Genomic DNA, 22,691 nt, shown 5'->3' on the forward strand with positions numbered 1-22,691 from the left:
TTCTGAATATACTGGGCAGGATGTCTCTCAGGGGTCAAGGAGGGATAGCAGAAAGAATGCTTACCACAACTTGAGAACCATCACCAAGCACCAATGAAATTGGTGCATTACTTTTTAAATAAGATACCCACCTTAATACTGAACATTGTATTAGTTTCAAATTCTTAATATAAATTATTCTATATATCTATATTGCAAGATGATCACCACACTAATTCTAGTTGACATTCTTGTGATGAATTTTTTTTTAATTTCCCCTTTGATTAGACTGGGCCTCCCTAATAATACTTAGCTCCAGGGGCCACTTTTTTATGCCTGGCTGTCCCTAGACTAATAGTGCACTGTAGCTGAGACCCTGTGGTAGTAACGGCCTCCAAGGATACACTAGCAATATTTGTGGTGCTAGGGATTGATCCTTGGGCTTTGCCCAAGCAAGGCACATACTACCTACAGTGTCTCTCCAGCATGTCCTGAGGACTTTTAGGTATCACTGCAGCCAGCTTTCACATTCCAGCTTGCTTTGAACAATGCAGGTTTAAGCCAAGCAGTTATTCTTTGACACTTTTTCTTTTTAATTCTAAGATTGTTTATTCATGGATCTGCTAACCACAGATGCTGAATACACAGATGTTGGCTACAAAACCCTGAATCTCAAGGGCTGATTATTAGCAACATGCATATTTTTACTTGGTGGAATGAGTTGGTGTCCCTAATCTCTGAGCTTGTAGGTTACCTTTATAGTCTCCACACTGTAAACCTTGTGACTGACTATTGCAGGTTTTTTTTATTCCCTTGGTTCAGGGAGACCACAGTGACTTGGTGCTCTAGCATCAGTCACTGAAATGGAACCCAGGTCTACTACAGAAAAAGTATGTGCTCCAGCCCATTATTATCTCTCTGTGCCCCTCTCCATGCCTTACTTAACTTAAAATGTGCAACTCTGACTCTCTTTTCCCTTTCCCACACACTCCTAACCTCTTTTGGCAACTACCAGTCAGTTTTTACTCTATGAAATCAGTATTTTAGGTGGTTTATTTCCTCCCCAAAAGGGAGATCACTTGTAACTTGTCTTCTTTTGTGTAAGTCCATTTTCCATTATAGAATCATAGAACCTGAGAAGATGTGCCTCCCCTCACCATATGATTATTGCCACAGTCAGTGTGCCCATAAGTCCTTTCTAAGATGTACTGAGGGTATTGGCCATGAATCCAGCTAAATGTAGCAGAGCTCAGTACTTGTGTGTAGGTTTGTCTCTATAACAAATGATGTTCCAGAAAAGAGCTTGTGATCAACAGTTTCAAAATGTTTAAGTGTTTGGTCATTTTTGTTATAAATCCAGTGTCTCTCAGTATCCAGGAGGCATTAATTATAGGAATCACTGCCCATTCCATCCCACCACTTTAATGTTTCCAAATAACCTCATGCATCCTCTCATTTACTTGAAATTATCTTTTAATTTCTTAGAATTGCTATAGAATGCTTAAACCAATATGAATGTTTTAGAATCATTGCTATATTCTATTGTTAAGGGAATGATAATAAAAATGATACTTATATTTTTAGGAGTGAGCAATTATGGTAGACCTCACCATATATGTGACATTCAGATATGTAGATGGTTTATATCTGCCTGTATAGAACCATGAATATAGAAGTCCAACATGTGACAGAAATGTCTGTCTTTACTTCAATATTAACAAAATTATTTTCTTGTTTTAGAAAAATAGTCTTTTCTTATAATTATAGTTGGCATATTTTTAACATTTTCTTTATTTTCCTAAACTCAGAAATGGCTCAGTTGGGGAACTATGATAGCGGGACAGCAGAAACACCAGAAACAGATGAATCAGTGAGCGTAAGTCTCTTTTATGATGAAATATGATGTTGGTTTTTCTGTGTAACAGCATCTGGAGATTTTGAGCTATGTTAATTGCTTTATTCAACAAATATTTATTGTGATTTTATGTGAAAGGCACTAGGCATAAATATTCGTTCCTCCCTTCAGAGAGGAACATATTAATAAAAAAGAAATCATGAACAATGAACATGATAAAGTTGAATGATATTTTTGAAGAAAAAGGACATGTGCTGCTAGAACATGGAAAAAAACCTTCATCTTGCTGGTCCAGAAAGACCTGTCAAGGAAATTATTCTGGGAGGAGTTGCTAGGTTAAGTAGGAGCAAAGGGAACATTTCAGGCCAAGGAAACATGGGCAAAGAATGACATAGGAGACCAGATGCATCTGCGAGCTACAGAATGGGAAACTAGAGAGTCTAGAAAGCTTAGATAAAAATTGGACAGAGTTTCTTCTCTCAGTTTTTTCTTTTATTTTGTTTTAAGTATAAATGGGAAGCAAATGGACTTTGAGGAAGTATACATGTAAGGGGTGTGTAGTGTGTCTATGGTTGTATGTACGTTTAGGCAGCTGATCTCACAGAGATTTGCTTTAAAAGCATGACTCTGCAGTGTAGAAAGTCTACAGGGTGAGGGAAGGTACGGTGCTCATATGGAATCCTATTAGGAGACTACTTCAAGGGCCTATGCCATAGAACTCTGAATTGGGTGCTTGCCTTACTTGTGAATGACCCAAATTTGATCCCTGGTACCATATAGTCTCCAAATTCATCAGGAGTGATCAGTTTAAAGCCAGAAGTAAATCCTGAGTACCACCAGGTGTATTTCCAAAGAAAAACTAAACTAAACTAAAAAAAAAAAGGCATTTTCTGGGGTTCAGGAAAGAAGCTTTGGGTGTAGTGTTCTTATTGTAATTCAGAGGTACTCCAGTTGTGACTGGACTGGAGGCAGTCAGGAAAGACCTGTGGCACTGGTCACTGAGAACCAGGCTGTGCAGTCACACTGCTGGGATTACACATCTGGCTCCACCTCTTTCGATCTGAAAAATTTGCTTTAGTTCCCTCATCTTAACAAAGGAGACAGCAAGGACTGTATAGAAGAGTAAATGAGCTCATCTGTGTCCATTATTTGGGAGAGCACTACATGGTGAGCATTAACAAATGATGACTCTGTTGTTCATTTTATTGGCCTCACTGTCATAATTTTGAGTGTATCACAATAGATGTTCCTTTGAGATACCCAGGAAGAGCCATCCAGCTGGCTCTTGTCAGGAAGGTGTGACATCTCTGACATTCAGAGGAGTGTTTTGGGGGGAGGTCTGCATGATTTAGGTGTCACCCATCAGCCTAAAATGAGATGATTCATATAGGGAACAGTTCATGAGACAGGACGGCTGTATGCCCAAACTGTTAAGTGGAGGAGTCATAAAGGCGGTTGGACAAGTATCCCAGCCATGAGTTCATTTTCTGTGACAGGATTATGGGAGTTAATAAATAGCTCTGGATCCCTGTGGGCATAGCCAAGTACAAATAGAGGAGTGAGTTGGTTGTTTGGGTTGGGGAGGTCAGCTTACCCAGAGGTCCAAATGCTGGACAAGTTGTTTGGGTGGACACTGATGTCAGCGAATAGAAGAGAATGTGGGCAGAGGGATAGGCAAGTTCCTATCTGGGTGCCCCAGTCTTGTAAAGAAGAGTGGGAGGACAGGTCAGAGGAGGAGTACACCTAGTGAAAAAGCTGACGCATGTCCAGAGTCCTGGGACAGTTTTATAACTTACAGGAAGGGTACCCTGTGCTTTGTACAGTGGGCATGATGGTTGTTACCCACTCAGTTCAGTGACATTCTCAAATCCTTACACAAAGCATGAGAGAAAGTTTTTGTGTTTGAGTGAATCAAGATAGTGTTCTTGAACAAAATTTGTTAGACATAAAGAGCAAGAGCATACATAAACATGATAGCTTCTCCAAAATAGAAAAAGCAGAAAGAAAGATATCTGTATTGAAGGGAGAAAATGGGCTTGAAAGGGCAAGCAAGCAAGGTATATGTTCAAGAGAAAACATGGACTTGAGAAAGCAAGCAGAGAGGAATTTTTAAAATACCTCTTTGTTTCTTGTCCTTTGAGCTAGACTTTCAACATAAGCATCCATTGAAATGTTAACTGTAGTGTCTAGTTGAAAATGGATGTTGAAAACCTGGGAAGACTTAGACATAGATGAAGAAAGGCCAGTGTTCTGTGTTAGTCCTATCACTCATGGCCTTTCCTAAGTAAGTAGGGTGGTCACAGGAATAAAACGTAGTTCAGTGGGGTCAGGAAGAATTGTCCTCTACCTGCCCTGATATAACGACGCCAGCCCATTCTTTTCAGGACAGCTAGAACCATATGGAGATGTTTGGTGCTTTGGACTTACAGTGCAAATATTTACTAGGATGAAATTTCAGGTCATTTTAGAGATAAATTAAAATTGGGAATTTTCAAATGCTGTGTGCCTTCCTGGCCTGGAAATGTGAGTTTCTGTAACTGAACCTGAGACTATGTCAGGAACAATAAAGGAGCATGCTTGAAGGCTGTCCATGAGATTGCTTGGCTTGAATACTATATTTCAACATGTTCACATCAGAACTTATACTTCATATTTTATTTATATTGGTGTTAAAATCATTTGGATTTCAAAGTAGTTTTTTTTAATACTTCCTTATTTTGTTTCCAAGAGCTCGAATGCATCCCTGAAACTTCGAAGAAAACCTCGGGAAAGTGACTTTGAAACCATTAAATTGATCAGCAATGGAGCCTATGGGTAAGTGATTCAGGAAAAATGCATTATGTCTTAGCATTCTGGGGAGTTGGTCCTTTGCATTTTTTTCCTGTATGGAATAGTTCTTGTATAGGGACTTTACTTAGTAGATTTCTGCTTCTTCACTGATGGGCATATTGCTCCATCAGAATACTTACAAGCTAGGGGTATAGCTCAGTGGTAGAGCATTTGACTGCAGAATACTTACAAGTACGGTAACCTGGGAGTAAATATAGAGGGTCATATAAGAAGATTTTCTACAGGAAAGAAATATTATTGTATGTTTTTGCTTTTATTCTGCAATTTTGGGTTCAGAACTATCTGACTTTTTGTTCTAGACACACAGAAACTTAGAGATTTCTATATGTGTATGTGCAATTACCTACTTGTGTATATGTGTATATAATATATGACACATTCTGTGTATAGAATATGTAGCATTCATTTATAGACTTAGTACTTCAGAATTAGCCAACTTTTTCTTTCTGATCACATAAGTAGCAGTCAACCACATGGAGTTGGTGCAGAAAAGAGAGAGACACACACATTTATTTCCTGGTTTAGATGACAGAAGGATTGCTTCTCTGTTGAACTCTGTTCTCTAACCTGAGTGCATTCGTGGTGCCTGCTTTCTTGATCTATTTTTTATAGACCAGTGAGTTCCTTTTCTTGGCACGAGGTCACACTGAAAGGATCCCTCTGAGTTGCTAAGAAAAAAAGTCCGGAAGGGTAATTAGTATACAGACTAAGTCCCAATTCATTCTGAAACTCTTGTTTAATTAAATATTAATCCCAATTCCATCTGTCTATGATGAGCTATAAACAATACCAGAGACAGTTAGTGCACATTTATCACGCATCTGAGCAGATGAAATAAAAGTGATATTTGTTGTGCCACAAGGGATCTCTCTCTCCCCTTACATTTTTTTAACCTCTAATATTTTCCACACCATTAATTTAGTGAGGAACTTAAATATTTGAGTCCTTTTTATGCTTCACTGATTTGTTTTAGGTTATGTCAAATGGCATATTACCTGCTGTTACTTCTGTGTGCGTTCTGACATTTTATTTGTACAATATTTTATTTCAAGGGCCTCCTTGAAACCATTCTAAAGAAAAAAATCATTTTGTGTTGTAGTTGTTTCTGACTTGTGTTTGCTTCTTGCTCGAATTTAGATTTTTTTTAGTTTTTCAGGTTTTCTGAACATTTTTTTTCCTTCCTTGGGGATAAAGGTGAACCTTAACTTTAGTGGGTCTTTGAATTTGAGCACTAACTAGTACTTATTATTAAGGGCAGAATTCTGGAATAAGACCATCTGTGAAGCACCACTTTTATAAAACTTAGGCATATATCTTTGCAGTATTTGGAGTTCTAATTGGTTGTGTAAACTCATTTGTAGTACAATTAAACCACTGTATAGTAGATGAGGTATATCACACTTTGGGGAATGGTTGGGAATATACAAGAAGTTAAACAAGCTGTGAATCAGTAAACACCCAGGATGCAGGCCAAGTCATTAATGGGCTCACAAGCTGCCTCCCGGAGGCTCTGCCAATCTGCCAAAACTTCTTCCTGACCCCCCTGCCCCCACCCTTTTTGCTCTTCTCAGAATTAATTTCTCATTACTTTTTGTGACAGATTTTCCAACGTTTTAATTATTTTTAATTTAGAATTTCTATGGAGCTACAGCTTCCAATACACCCATTGCAGGCTTTTGCGAATTGGCTGAAGACATAGATTCCCTCCATGAGCAGCTGCATGATGCTTTCTTGGGCATTTGTGTCCTGAATCCTCTGCTCAGGTCAGAGGCTTAAAATGGGACCGCTTCTTTACCTTCTCTAATAGTGGCCATGCTAGACATGAGCTCTCTCCTCAAAAGAGCATCTGCATAACTGATCGTGCATTGCTCCACACCATACTGACAGTTTCTATTGTCAGACCAGTTTACTGATTTGATGAACATCTGATCTCCATACTCTGTTGAACATATTTTGGATTCTTACTTGGCTTCAAATTAAACCTCACTAACTTAGCATTTTATGGAAAATGAACACTATATGCCAGCACCAGAGGGCATACCATGCTCCTTTACATGCTCTCTTCTCACCACAAAATGCACAGTGATATGATATCTGCTTAAGTGAAAGGGGAGAAAAGACTTAGAGTCTCTGAGTCCAGGCAGAGTTTTCATCCCCCTCTCAGTCTTCTCTTTTTTTTTTTTTTTTTTTTTTGGTTTTTGGTTTTTGGGCCACACCCATCGGTGCTCAGGGGTTACTCCTGGCTGTCTGCTCAGAAATAGCTCCTGGCAGGCACGGGGGACCATATGGGACACAGGGATTCGAACCAATCACCTTTGGTCCTGGATCGGCTGCTTGCAAGGCAAACGCTGCTGTGCTATCTCTCTGGGCCCCTCAGTCTTCTCTTGTTTTATTATATTATTATTGTTGTTGTTATTATTATTATTTTGCTTTAGGGCTGTGCTTATCAGAGCTCAGTGGCTATACCCAACTTTTTACTCTGGGCTTAGTTCCGGCAGTGCTAGGAAAACCTTGCAGTGCCTAGGATGGACCACAGACCATCTGCATGTGAAGCTTATGCATACTAGCCCTTTGACTCTCTTTGTAGCATTTTTTTTACCATCTTTGTTAACATAAACGGATAATTCTTCTGAGAACTTCCTCCTGGGTTTTATTATAATTCTTTTTAAGGTCAGTGATATATCTGTAAGTGCTCAAGGTTTTCTCCTGGTTCCTTGGTCAGGGAGAACCTCTGATGATTTTCTGAGGTACCATATGCAACATTTATTAAGTCTCAAACCCAAATCAGCAGTATGTAAGGCAAATGCCTTAATCCTCTATACTGTAACTCTGGATTTCTTTTTTATATTTTAAATGACAACTTTGAGTATTTTCAGAATAAAAAGTTACAATTGATTTAAAATTTTTCATAAATTCAAAATCTATTCATTGGGGCCAAGTAAATAATATGGGGTTAGCATTTATCTTGCAATTCCAGGTTTGATCCCTGGAAGCTTATGTGGAGAGCCCTGCCAGGAGTGATCCTTGAGCACAGAGCCAGGAGTAACCCCTGAGCACCACCAGGTTTGGCCCAGAAACTAAAATAAAAACAAAAAAGAATAGAAACCATGTCAACGTGACAGGCTATCCTTTCTCTCCTCCACTTTTTTACTTTCCCTCGTTGCTGCACATTATTCTTTCTCCCTTCCAAGGAAGGGTGGTCCTTTACTAGAGGCCCTTGTGCTTGCAACTTGAGGGAGATCCCTCTCTTGCTCCTTTCCCCTCTCTTCCTCTCAGCTTTCCTCTGACTCACACATTCTCATTCCCACATGCAGATGTGCACACATGGATTCATGCATTGGACTCTCAGATTCATGAATAATTTTATGTGCATTAGACATTCATACTCCCAAAAGGACAGATTCATTCTGCTCTAGCTGCTGACAGCCTCTGATTCAGTTGCTCCTTCCACATGTCTCAGTTCTGCATGACTGAATGAAGCGTGGCTCTGTGAGAGCCAGGTTCCCTGATCCCATCCCCCTGCATTACTTTTTCAACTGTGGGTTTCCTGTTTTACAGGGAAGCCTATCTAAGTGAAAGAGACAGGAGAAGCCTTCTCAGAAGAATGCAATACTTGAGGTCAGAAAGCATAGAGAAGTGCAGCTGACTGTTTAGTCTTATAGCCAAGGGAGGCTCATTTCTGTCGAACTGGGCTAAAAATATCTGTTTGCTGCTGTTTACCTTCTCTTTCTGAATCTGTTTGTGCATGAGTGCATGTTTGCGCATGTGCTGACTCCTGTCAGTTTGGAACATTTATGGGGAAGGAAGAAAGGCCTATGTGAGAGGTAATGATGAAAAAAAAAAGAGAGAGAGGTAACAATGATTACCAATTAAACAGTTAACCCTAAGAATACTATTCCCAAAGCCATAGAGAAATGTAGAAAATGAAGAACATAAAAGTAAATAAACAAACATCTAATTATTGGACATTTAGACTAAGGTGACTAGTTGACTTTTGGAGCTTAATCAAGGTATGTGTCTCTGAGATAGTTTTGTATCTTAAGGTACCTATTAGATTAATTTCATTTGATTGAAGTATATATCCCTAATGATGAGCTATTTGTCTTAAGTGCAAAGATAAACAACCCAGATTCATATCAAATTTTATGACCTGAATATCTGAAAATAAACATTGGAGCTATAGTTTTACTTTGGGCCAAGTAGCATTCAGTATATATGCTGGTCAGTTTGAACCTGAGGTATCTTTTGCTTTTGTTTTCACCTTCATCCATTTTTGGTGGGAATATTGTTTGGTTCAGCCTCTATGGAAAGCAGTGTAAAGACTTCTCCAAAAAATATGAGCTTCCCGGGGCTGGAACGATAGCAGAGCGGTAAGGCTTTTGCCTTGCACGTGGCCAACACAGCACGGAACCTGGTTCGAATCCTGGTATCTCATATGGTCCCCCAAGCCTGCCAGGAACAACTTCTGAGTGCAAAGCCAGGAGTAAATTCTGAGCAATGCCGGGTATAGCCCCCCAAAAAAAACAAAAACAAACATATATATACATTAGGTTCCCTATGACCCAGCAATTCCACCTCTTGACAGCTATTCCAAATGCTCAAAAATTTTAGCCCTATTCACAGTATTCAAGATCTAGAAATAACCCACATGCCTCCAAAAAGGTGGGTAAACAAATTATAATATAAAAAAATAAGAACAAACAGTGCTATTGTGGATGTCATTCACTGCTAATGGAAATGTTGACTGATTCAACCTTTTTGAAAAATGATATGGATATTTCTCAAAATACTAAAAATTGAGTTTCATATGACCCATCCCACCCAATACCACTCCTAGGAATGTACCTTCTAAAGCCCCAGAACACAATGTATAAAAGCACAATGTAGTGCAAAACACAATGCAGAAAATGTAGTCCTATGTTCACAATAGGCAGGATCTAGAAACAACTCAAGTGCCCAAGAACAGATGAGTGGATAAAGAAACAGTGGTACGTGGGAGTAACCGGCTTTTATTTTATTCTGAATAATTCTTCTTTGAGCCCCTAGATTGATCCTTTATCCTACTTGTTCTTCACCCTAGGAGGTGGTCTTTTTCTTCCCAACAAAGACTTCAGGTCTCAGGGAGAAACTGCTTTTGGTTCCTTTTTCACAGCTAGTCTATCTGCTCTGCCTGTATCTCTTACTAGTGAGTGCAAGACTTGTGGTGGAATTTTCCTGAACCTGTTGTATTCCCTTCAATCTGTGTGAGTTTTTTTTCTGTGTCAGCATTTGTTCCCAGACCTGCTTCTCCCCAATTCTTCTTCAATGGTACATCTACATGATGGAATACTGTGAAGCTATTGGGAAAAATGAAGTCATAAAATGTGCTTATACATGGATGAATATGGAAGTATTATGCTGAGTGAATTGAGTCAGATGGAGAGGGAAAGACAGAATGATTGCACTCATTTGTAGTATATAATACATATGTATAAGTATACATATGTACATATATGTATAAAGATAGTATAGTAAAAATATCCAGGCCAGACCATGGTAGGAAGATTTAGAGGTACAGTTAGGGCAGATAAGTGACCACTATGACAATGATGGCTGGAAATGATCACTCTGTGTAGGAACTGGGTGCTGAAAGGAGATAAAGTGGTCTGCATAACACCTCTTCAATAATAATGTCACAGAATACATTATCTAAAAGAAAAAAAAAGGAAGAGAAAGAAAGAGCAATAAGAAAAATGTCTGCCCCAGAATCAGGCAGGGAAGAAGGAAGGAAGGAGGGCAGTAGTTAAACTTGGAGACATTGATGAAGGTTGCTGTACATTGTATGTACATTTTATGTATGACTGAAACTTAATCATGAACAATTTTGTTATTGCATAAAAAATAAAATGCATGTATACAAAGTGTATTTAATTTAAAAAATTAATACCAGGTCCAAAAATTATGATGTATGAATACACAATGAAACGCTATGCTCTATAAGAAAACATTAAGTAATGTGATTCACTGCTGCATGGCTTGAACTAGAGAGTTATCATGCTGAGTTAAGTCAGTCAGAAAGGGGAGGAAAAAATACAGAATGATCTGTCTCAGGTTGAATATAACGGCACAGTAAGGGAATTAAAAAGGGTTCATGTAATGATCCCTGAGAGTTGGCTTGCAGAATTGTGTTTGCCAAAAAAGTGTGTGGAGGCCATGACAGAGGGTCTGTGGACACTGCCACTCTGGAGATGTGGAAACACTATATGCCTGAAAAGCTGCTATTAGCAGGATTATAAATGACAGGGTCAAAATATAAAAATAAAAAGAAAATGGAAAAATACAAATGACAGCTGATTGCTAAAGTTCCTCCAGTTATATGTCTGAGGAACCTCACCACTGATGTTAAAATATGAATAGTAAACATATTGATTTATTTATATATATATATATGTTTTTATAATTATTTAACATATTAGTTATGCTTTGACTATTAAGTATTTAAAGAAAAGGTAGAAACTATGTTGCATTTGACTCAAAATAAGCAGTTACTTTTATAAAGATATTAGCTTTATATCTTCTTTTAATACTGTTAATTCTGAATTTCATTTTAAAGTGGTATTCTTTATCTAAAAAAGTGCTTCCCATAAGACCTTTTCCCCAATGTTAAGCTTATATCTAAAGAGGAGATCAAGTTACTTCCTGTATCCCTTTGCTTCTGTCCCTTGGAGAAGCACACATTTTCTTTGAAACTTGATTTGATCTAGTCAGCAATTAGAAAAAAGATATATAAAGGTCTCTAATCTGATTCAGAAAAATAAAGAGTGAGTTGGTTAATTACATAGTTGGTCAGAGTAAGAAATCATAGCAAAATGTACTTTCTATAATTTAATCTAAATATATATGTATATACATATAGAAATTACATATGTACAGATATATTTAGGATAAGTATATATGCATTTACAGTTCTTTTGACTTATTGCCTCTTTTAAAGAGTTATATTAACCATACTTAGAATACATTGTTTCTATTTTCCAATTTTATCTTCTTCAAGAGGAAAGCAAAAATTGTAAGCTTTATGTATATAGGAATCTGGGTTTGTATGTTTTTTTTTTAACTATTTTCTCTACTTTTGGATATCTCTCTCCCATCCTAAATGTACAGGTATTTTATTTAAGACTCATACTTTCCAACACAGTCCAAAGTTGTCCATTTAGTTTTATTGTACTGAACATTGCTGAGTGGAGCTCTAAAAGGGCCCTCAGCACCATCATGGTAGCCTGGTATCTTCCTATCAAAAAGCCAAACACCATCACCTCTTCAGGCCCTTGCATTGAACTGTTGGCAGGACTAATAGGTAATTAGGCCAGGTGTTACACCAGACCTCCTGAGCACCACTTGTGCACAGTGCGCACGCACACACACACACACACACACACACACACACACACACACACATATCATATACAATTTGACAAGCGAAAAGTGTACTTCATATCAGGTAACAAAGTCATTACCTTGTTTGAGGAAGCCAAGACTATTGGATTGCTCTTTTGGTAAATTATGATATATTGTAAGAAGTTATTGACTTCATTGCCAAAAATCATCTTGAAACCATAACTTATTAGAAATAAAAGATGTCTTTAGGTGTATTATTCTCATTGGAACATTGCCTCACTTATGAATTTAAACCTATTCTTTGAGAACAGTGACAAGTAAGTAATAACTTACCAAGAAAAGAGCCCTCCTGAGACATTTTCCTTGTTATTCATTATTTCTGGGTGGAACTTTAAGATTTCTCCTAATTTGCTGCTTTTCTCAGCATCCTGTGAGCTCCAAGTAGCCTATTGTCCTTGCACAGCCAGAATTGGTTCTAGAATATTTGGTGACGTAGTCTATAGCTTCAACACAGCTGGCTCAATGTCAAGGACAGTTTCCTAATGCCTTAGTCATGGGTCAGATGGAGCAGAAATGAGTGTTTCATCTCCTTTTTTTTGGGGGGGGGGGGAATATGTTTTCTATTGAAGCACCCTGGATATATCATGAGAAATATGTAGTGAGGAAATGCAACAAAGCCTTTGTTGCAAAAGATCCACCATTGACACCTATTACATTTTTCTTATTTATCTGGAAATTTCTTGAGGAATAAATTACTCTCAAGTTGAAAGCCAATTCCTCTGAGAACTTTTGGGGTTTGTGGGGGGGGAGGGTTGTGTGTATGTCTGTGTAGGTTTTTTTGCTTTGGTGTTATTGTTGTTTGTTTGCAAATCCCCAAGATACCATACAGTAAACTTGTTTTAGTTAGGGAAAAAGGGTCTACCTTAGCTGATGCTAGAAAATATTGAGTCCATGGTGTGTGTGTGTGTGTGTGTGTGTGTGTGTGTGTGTGTGTGTGTGTATAATATGTGTGCTTATCTTAATTCCTATTTGACTTATATATTGAATTTAATTTATGGGAAAATTGAGCTACCTGAAAGTCCTCTCTGGACACTCTCTTTCCTCAACAATTTTATGTTCTCTATGTGGACTATGATCTTTGTTTTGTGCAAGGAAGTACATGAATTAAAAAGTACTTTCTTTGCATGCTGCTATTCCCCCTTCCATTCTCAGCCCTACATATGGTCACCAAAGCACTTCCAGACTGATCCCTGAGCACAGAGCCAGGAGAAAACCATGAGCCCTGCTGGGTGTTGCCAAGTTCCCTCTACTCCCCCACCCTCCACCCGAAAATGTGTTTAGCCAAAGTCTGTGTCCTAGAATGAGGTTACTATTATTTATCATTTGTGTAAGCTTAATTCTGGCTTTCATGGGAACTTCATTGTCTTATGGTTCACTGTACCTAGAAGCATCCTTTCTTTCTGTGAAGGCCAAGTCTTGTGTTCTTTTCAGAGCTGTCTACTTTGTTCGACATAAGGAATCCCGGCAGAGGTTTGCCATGAAGAAGATTAATAAGCAGAACCTCATCCTTCGAAATCAGATTCAGCAGGCCTTTGTGGAACGGGACATTCTGACATTTGCAGAAAACCCCTTCGTAGTCAGCATGTATTGCTCCTTTGAAACCAGGCGCCACCTATGCATGGTTATGGAGTATGTGGAAGGTAAGTTCATGAGCCAGAGAACATAACAGCTGTCTCTAGAAACCTCGCTCAGTTGTGTGCTAGAATCTTTGGCACTCCATGCCTGTCTGGTTATCTCTGCCTAGGAACTGCAGCCAGGCAATGAGATGGCTGTATTCCAGGCATTATCTGCTGGTAATTACTTGTAAAGTGCTTGCTCTCTTATAACAAAGGGAGAATTAGTACTATTTGGAAAAAGGTTGTTTTTCTTTTTTTTTTTTTAAATAGCTTTTAATCCTAACTAGCTTCTCTCAATTGGTCATTAAAGTTAGAGCAGAGATGATGAGATTTTTCTCAACTTCTTTTTATCATGTAGAACAAAAACTTCATTATAGTTGATCATCATTTGGTGCATGGGGAGTCCCGAGCAACAGTCATGAGGTATTGAGGCCTCCCCTGCTGAGAATTATCCAAATGGGCAGGACTTTCTAAGGCCTGGCAGAATGTGGTATCAGGGATTGAATGTGTAAGGCATGCACCTCTGACCTCTGAGCCATCTTTGTGGTACTGCGATGTTGTAGAATGAATTTTAAAATATACCCTTTAGGCTCTACGATGTGAAATTAAATTTTAGGAGAAGGAAGATACATTTAAGAAAATGTTGCTTTTACTTTTAGTTTTGTAGTCTACATTCCAAATCATATTTTCATCCCTTTGACTTTACATTCCTTGTGACTACTATAACTTTTTCATAATAGCAGAGTGAATAAAATGAAGAGATTAGCAAGAGCCAAAAAATTTTCAAAGAATCCAATTTAAATTCTTATAATTTTTACAATAGCATACCTTCAAAAATTTTAGCCCTAAGAACCATTAACAGTCATTTACTTCATTTACTTCAACCATTTCATTTCTCAGATGAGTCAACTGAAGTTCAAGAAGGATGAGGGGGTGTCTTGATCCAGTTTTTCTTTTTCCTTTTTTTTTTTTAATTTCTTTTTTTAGTTTTTGGGTTTTAGGTTTTGTACCACATCCAGCTTCACTTAGGTATTACTCCTGGCTCTATGTTTAGAAATTACTCCTGGCAGGCTCAGGATGCTAGGGATTGAACCTGGGTCAGCTGTGTATAAGGAAAACAACCTACCTCCTGTACTAACCCTCTGCCCTTAGTGAAGTCAGTTATAATCCTCTAAGAGAAGCAGGTGGGGGCTCCAGCCATTCCCAGCAACCCTTTATTCTACTGTAGGAAATTAAGGCTCTCTTGAATGCTGCATCATTTTGTTGGCAGTACTTGTGTATAGGGGGGACGGAACTCTGGGGAAGCATACCTTGTGGTGCTTGAAGCCTCTATTGGATTCAGGGCTTTGTCCTTGGTAAGTATTTGTGCTTTCTCTGAGTCCCAGTCTGAGAAGTTATTTAATGGTAGATAGAAAACAAAGACGTAGGTTACCTGATCTCTACCCATTGTTTTTCAAACTTCACTAATATTTTGCTTTACTGATATTTCTTGTTTTTAACAAACACCTGTCACATGTTCCTTAAATGTTGGTCCTAATCTAAATTCCTCATGGAGATTACCTCATTCAATCTTTGCAATAATCCTCAAAGGGAAGACCTTACTACTGCTGTTATGGTACAGGTAAAAAGACCAAGACTAGTTTGCTTGAAGTCTCTAAGAGTCAGAATTAGGATTGGTCCTATATGGTGGAAAAATGAAGTACCTGTATGTATGTATGTATGTATGTATGTATGTATGTATGTATGTATGTATGTATACAGTCGATCCAACACTACTGCAAGCATGGGAACCAAACTACAACAATTAAACTTAAAATCCTAACAATCTAGGAATCAGGTTGAGGGGTGTGAGGAATCAGGGGTCAGTGAGAGAGGGATGGGACACAGGGCAATGGCAGTGGAGGTTTATATGATTATAAACTACCATGTATATCACAGAGTCTAGATAAAAGGGGGAAATAATTTAAATAAATGCTACAACTTAAATATAATACCTATACATTTTCCCAATGACATTTTCACAAGGGGGCTTTCCCCAGCACTGCTCAGAGTCTTGGGAGCCTAAGAGTTTAGTGCTCAGGTTGGGCAGTGACTGCTGGGAACCAGTAGGACCATACTCAGTAGTGGTGAGATAATGGGGTGTCATCTCAGACCTGGGCCATGAGTATGTCAGATTTGAGCTCCAGCCCCTAATGTTGTCTCCTGGGTCCAGCTCTGATTTAGAAACACAATCACTTCACATGCAGTCTCCATGTATAAATAATGAGAGACAATGTCTGCGGGAGAAGCCTTTTTTTTTTTTTTTTTTTTTTTGCTGTGATATTTTGTAGTGGAGGCTGCTGGGCATCATTAACCCTGGCTAATAGGACATGGCCTAATTTTTCTCTTGTGTTCTGTGTAGGGGGTGACTGTGCGACTCTGATGAAGAACATGGGTCCTCTTCCTGTCGATATGGCCAGGATGTACTTTGCCGAAACAGTTCTGGCCTTGGAATATCTGCATAATTACGGAATTGTGCATAGGGATTTAAAACCAGACAAGTATGTGTGCTAATGAAACACATGGCTTTTAAATGTAATACAAAGTCTTTCTTCTATGTATTAACAAATATTCTTTTCTTTTTATTTGTTTTTAATATATTTTTTATTTAAGTAACATGATCATAGTTGGGTTAGTCATAACCAGAACACCCCCCTTCACCAGTGTAACATTACCTCTCCCCCCTTCCCATCCCTTGCCTGTATTCGAGACAGGCATTCTACTATAGTTAATTAACAAATATTCTTAATGCTTCTTTAGAACATCTTTCTGAATAGGTTTTTTAAGAGTATATATGGTAATTGTTATATAATTATCAATAGATAATTATACATATAATTATCAATATATACTTTAAAAAAACATTTTGTAAGAAGTCCAAGAAAAAATATGCTTATAAGCCCAGAGATAATTAATCTATTTTTTTATTTTGTTTTTTTTTGGGGGGGCCACACCCGGTGACGCTCAGGGATTATTCCTGGCTATGCACTCAGAAATCTCTCCTGGCTTGGGGGTCCATATGGGATGCCAGGAATAGAACCCAGATCCATCTTAAATCAGCTGCTGCACTATAGCTCAGCCCAATTTTTTTTTTATTTTTTTTGGTTTAGGGGGAGTTTTTGTTTTGGGACCTCATTTATTTTGGGGACTAGAGATCATTCCTGGCAGTACTGGGGAGGGTGTGGCGGATATGTGTAGTGCTTGAGATTATACCTGTGTCCATACCCTGCAGAGTAAGCCAAGTGCCTTTACTCACTATATTATCTCTCTGATCCTAATCTTAATTTTTTTTTACTATATAAAGCTTTTAAAAGTTTTGTAAAATGCTATTTGTTCTTTAGCCACTTTCTGTATTTGGATATTGCTTAGATAACATCTAAGATAATTATCTCAATTATCTTATCTAAGATATTATCTTAGATTTACTACTAGCTACTATATTCTACTTTACTCAGACCTTATTTTTTCTCTTTGCTGACTTCATTTCATCTGATCTGTGATACAGATAGACTATTTTCCTTCATCCTGGCACCATTTATTGAATGTTTCATGCTTCCTCCAATTTGAGACATCTCTAAAAGCATTTGCATGTTAATATGTAAAGATGTCAAGTATGCTGAAATTTTATAAAATGAATTCATGCTCATTCCAGAAAATTTGGAAAGTACAGAACAACATAAAGAAAATTTTCAGTCACAACATTACCAAACAAAGCAGCTATTAAAATATTTGGCATGGATCCTTTGAGTCACTTTTCTTTTCAAACTCCTTTAAATTTATAATTACATTTTTTTTTCTGTTAAATGAAAATTGGGGAGAGTGGGAGGCTCAGGAGGTCAGAGAGCACTCTTGACAAATTCCAAGGCCCAGAGGTATAGTTCTGTGAGACACTTTCTGTCTCTGTCTCTGTCTCCCTCTGTCTCTCTCTTTCTCTCACTCTTTGTTGACGATAAAGGGAGTGTTGTGTTGGAGATCAACAGGGTCTGGAAATAACCCCTTTACTATATCTATCTGGCCCTGAAATGAAAAAAATTTTAATATCAAAGGTGAATTTTTTCCCGTGTATGAGAAATGTAACTTTAGTGATTAGTGAGTAGAAATTTAAATCTCAAGCCAGCACTACACTATACTTTTCTTCTCTCTTTTGGGTCACAGATGGGTTGCTTGTTTAGTTCTTAAAGGATGAGTGGAATTATGGGTAGCTTCTTTCTTTTTTTCAGAATAGAAAGATGTCAGAGCTACACACTTGAAATATTTGTAAGGGTTTCAAGTTGCAAATGATATTGTATGGCTCCATCACAAAAATTAACTGGTAGTGGGTGATGGTGGGTAGCAAAAGATACAGTGCAATAGGCAAGGTGCTTGCCTTGCAAACATCAGTCCTAGCTTTTATCTCTAGTACTATATATATTCTCTTTAGCCTCACCATGAGTGATCCCTGAGTACTGCTAAGTGTTGCCCCATAACCAAAATCAAGCAAGCAAAATAAAAAAAATTAACTTGACTTTATTGCTGACCTTCCACATTGAATTACATTAAGCTGCCAGATGCAAGGGGAAAAATGTCCAAATCTGTCATGTCTTTCTTTCTTTGGGTCTGAATTTTTGGTGATAAGGTAGATACCAATATTACATTAAAGAGTCTTACAAATTAACAGGGTTGTGGAGGGGATATGGAAAGCTCATAGCTACCTAGTATATTCAAAGTGAATTATGTCTTTGTGTTCTTTTGTTCATAGTTTGCTGGTCACCTCTATGGGGCACATAAAGCTGACAGACTTTGGATTATCCAAAGTGGGTCTTATGAGCATGACTACCAACCTTTACGAGGGTCATATTGAGAAAGATGCTCGAGAGTTCTTGGACAAGCAGGTAAGCCTGCATGCTATTCACTTCTGTAGAGAAATACAAAATAACATATTGCCAGTGAAATTAGGATTCCACTTGTGCCAGCCACCTTCACATTGGGACTGTGGGTTTAGATGTCTGTATAAGCCTTACATTTAATAAAGTGCAAATTGCTTCCATTTTTCTCCCTGGACCTCTTTGAACTGTCCGCTCATCCACATTCCTCCCCCCAACATTATGGTCTATTAGCAAGACGAACGATCTAATTGCACACAAGTGAGAGTGTGAGAGAGACAAATGGAGAACTGTTTTTGTGAGGAACTTGAGAGTCTCGGTAGAGTACTCATGAAACCCGTGATGCATCATACAATCACGGTTGCTAAAATCCAAGCCATGGCCCATTTCCCTTTAAGCATGCCTCATTACCATGTGCCCACAATCTGCTCATTGTAAAGTTACTTAAGGTAAACACATCTCAACTGTCATGCTTCTGTCGAAGTAACCAGGGGATGAATTTATTTTGATCAGATAAATACTTAAACTATCTTCCTAGAGACAGATTAAAAAAATGCATTATAATTCGGAATCTAAGGGTTACAAATGTTCTTTAATATTGTAAAATTAATGAAACTACCAGCCAGGTTCAAATCTTTAATTGAAATTACACATCCTTTAACATCGGAGCAGAATTTTATAGTTGACCTTTTTTTGGGAAAGCTAAGTAATTCAATTCTTTGGATAGTAGAGACACCAATTGAGAGTTACTGTTCTCTCTTTAGTCCAATGATTCCATGTGGTTGAGCAGGTGCATTCTGATCAAAATAATTGGTGTTTAACCATCTTGCTCATTGTAATTCATGTCTAATATTTTAATTATTCTAATACTGCAATCATCTCTTAGGTCTGTGGCACACCTGAATACATTGCACCAGAAGTGATTCTGAGACAGGGCTATGGGAAGCCAGTGGATTGGTGGGCTATGGGAATTATCCTCTACGAATTTCTGGTTGGATGCGTGCCATTCTTTGGGGACACTCCAGAAGAGCTATTTGGACAAGTCATCAGTGGTAAATATCATCAGACACTTATCTTTAAGCCATTGTAGGGAAGCAACTATTTGATTCAATTCTGTGGTGTATTGCGATTTTCACTACTAAAATGTTAACCTGTGTCACATGGCTTAGCCAACAAATTAAAAGAACTCACTCTTCATAGCACATAACTGACTTTCAGGACCTCCAGAGAACAATTTGTGCTAAAAATTGATCTGAGGAAGTTTTGTTAACATGAAATTTGGAAGTGTGCTAGCAATGTAACCAACTTTTATGGTGTGCTTTTTCTGCAAAAGAAATTGGTGTGAGATTTGCAAATGATTGCACTGCTGTCCAGTCAACTCCCTTTTCATAATAGGATAGTTGCACCCAGGAAGATAGGTTAATATGGATGACATTTCCATAAATGCAGAAAATTGCTAATGGCACAATGTAGAAATGAACAAAAATGAAATAAACCCTAAAACAAATGTCTACCAAATAATAAATAATGAGAACGGGAAGGAAAGCAAATTTAATCCACAGATTGTTAATGATTTCATTGGTAGTTGTTATGGTGTAATGTTATTTCTGTAACAGCTGTCATCTTTCATTTAAAATTCAATAATCTTTAGATCTTAACCTGAAAGCTGACCCTAACTATTGTTTTGTGGCTTGTGGCAAAAACTAAATGATAATTAAATAGATTCTATTACTACCCTGTCTGCTGTTTTTATAAATTTCCCTGAAGCATACATCAAAAAAAAATAAATAAATCTCCCTAAGTGGTGAAGCTTCATTGCTATCTCCATCACCTATTTCTGGTCCATTCTGCACTATGCTTTCATAATCCAGCAATTGAAAAAGGGAGGCACAGTTCATTCTGGAAGGACGAGTCCCTTAATCACAGCATTGTTTTCTGTCAGTGGTTAGGCAAGCAGACATATTTGTAAACTTGAGCAAAATAGATTGGTAAGTTGCCTGCAGTGTCTAACCCCTCATACAGTATCTGAACTGTTTATGGATTTATAACTAGGCTGTTTTCTGATATACCAAGGCCTGAATGGCAAGAGGAATCAACTGTTTAATTAACACAAGCAGCAAATGCTGGCTTTGTTCTCCATGCCTTACGGCTCAGATGCATATTCATGTTTTATTTTCCAAATCAGATTTAAACTGCAGCCCAGGAAGCTAGAGGCAGGCACACATGGAAATAACTCATGTTTTTACTGTATTTCCATAGCACAAGCATGCACACCTATCTTCAGGCAACTCCTTTAGAACATGGAACATATTGTAATATTTATGGTAGATTTTAAATACTTGTATTAGCATGATGACTTGGGATTTCCCCCCCTTCTTTGGTTTTAGCATTTTGACCTCTCCTTTGTCTCCGAAGAGTTATTTGTACAAAACTATTTCTTGTCCTGAGGGCTGAAGAGCACAGTAGTTTTAGCAAAATTCTGATCTGTCGATAGTAGAAGAGGAAGTGTTACTCTTAGATGATCCCTGGATGGGTGCCTGAAAGCAAGGTGTTTAGTGGTTCCACTATATTGAATCTTGTGACTAATTGGAAAGAATGCTTTGTTGTAGGCCAATTCTGTTAAAGAAAGTGGAACAAAGAAAAACAAGTCACTGCTTCTTAAAACAGGCTTTTCCTGGTGTGTTGAAAGTTGTACCATTCTTATAAAATAGTGTTTCTCAAAATTGACTATCCTTAGAAATTAATAGAAAATCTTGCTAAAGTGCGTGTTCAGTCAGTATAGAGTGGGAATAAGAGCGCAGGTGATGCCCTAACTGCCATAATTTGGACAAAAAAGTGGCACATGACTTTTTCTTTCTTGTAGATGAGATAAACTGGCCTGAGAAGGATGAGGCACCACCTCCTGATGCTCAGGATCTGATCACCTTACTTCTCCGGCAGAATCCCCTCGAGAGACTGGGAACAGGTCAGCTCACATGTGTTAATAGGAAAGAAATAATATTGTATGTGGAGCTCTCTGAGGATTTTATTTGGAGTTTTTGTTTTTGGGGTTTTTTGTTTGGTTTTGTTTGTTTTGAAATGGAAACATCTGTTTGTTGGTGTATTACATGATTGCGACATAGCATAACAATAATTTGATATTTATTTTCTGATTCAAAGCAGTATGTACTCTACAAGGATTGGTGGTTTTATTTATTTTTTCTCTTTGTTGTCATTGATTTTATTTTCTTTAAAGCAGAAATTAGCCTTATGTTGTTGCAATAAATAAAATTTCTTGGGTAGGGGAGACCCTTTAAGGCCCATGTATTCTTTTTTTTTTTTTTTTTTTTTTTGGTTTTTGGGTCACACCCGGCGGTGCTCAGTGATTACTCCTGGCTGTCTGCTCAGAAATAGCTCCTGGCAGGCACGGGGGATAATGTGGGACACCGGGATTTGAACCAATCACCTTTGGTCCTGGATCGGCTGCTTGCAAGGCAAACGCCGCTGTGCTGTCTCTCCGGGCCCCAAGGCCCATGTATTCTGTCCAGAAAAGCATTTGTCTTAACTAGTTTGAGGCAAATTATCATACACATTCATTTATTTAGGTTTTTTTTGGAAGGGAAGAGGAGGGCCTCCCTAATGGTATTTAGGGATACAGGGTCCATTTCTGGATATTCTTTGTTTGGCCATAAAGGCCTGAAGGTTCAGAGTGGTGCTGTTCAGTCTGGCAGAGCTTGGTCCAATGGAACTATACCTGGCAGTACTTTAGGAGTCAATTTAGACCTAGTGAACATGCACTCCAGTACTTAGCACTTTCCCCCCACCTCTATACCTTGGGCTTTAAAAAATTGCAATATTCAAAATATTCTCATACAGATTTAACCTCGTACATTACCAACTACCAAATGAGTACCAGGACAGAGCCATCCTGTTTCCTTTAATCAGCACCATAGCATAAGATGATTAAGGAGATTATAGATGAGACCTAGCTCAGTGGCAGAATACTTGCCTGAGAGAAACTCTGGGTCTTTCTCTAGCACTAAAACATTAGACAAAAAAATAATTTTTAGTGTA

General features: G+C 38.1%; 1 protein-coding gene across 5 annotated transcripts in view; it reads left to right on the top strand.

The window, feature by feature from the left end:
- Positions 1-22,691, top strand: part of MAST4 (microtubule associated serine/threonine kinase family member 4) — a 646,820-nt gene that overhangs the window by 585,966 nt on the left and 38,163 nt on the right. For all 5 annotated transcript variants that reach the window (XM_049768741.1, XM_049768745.1, XM_049768746.1 and 2 more), the window contains 7 exons: positions 1,788-1,855; positions 4,563-4,648; positions 13,553-13,761; positions 16,139-16,277; positions 18,515-18,647; positions 19,525-19,690; positions 21,502-21,603. In XM_049768741.1, coding sequence (XP_049624698.1) covers positions 1,788-1,855; positions 4,563-4,648; positions 13,553-13,761; positions 16,139-16,277; positions 18,515-18,647; positions 19,525-19,690; positions 21,502-21,603 — 903 coding nt within the window. The remainder of the gene's footprint in view (positions 1-1,787; positions 1,856-4,562; positions 4,649-13,552; positions 13,762-16,138; positions 16,278-18,514; positions 18,648-19,524; positions 19,691-21,501; positions 21,604-22,691) is intronic.

The sequence above is a fragment of the Suncus etruscus genome, chromosome 2 (genome assembly GCF_024139225.1).
Source record: "Suncus etruscus isolate mSunEtr1 chromosome 2, mSunEtr1.pri.cur, whole genome shotgun sequence".
NCBI lineage: Eukaryota > Metazoa > Chordata > Mammalia > Eulipotyphla > Soricidae > Suncus > Suncus etruscus.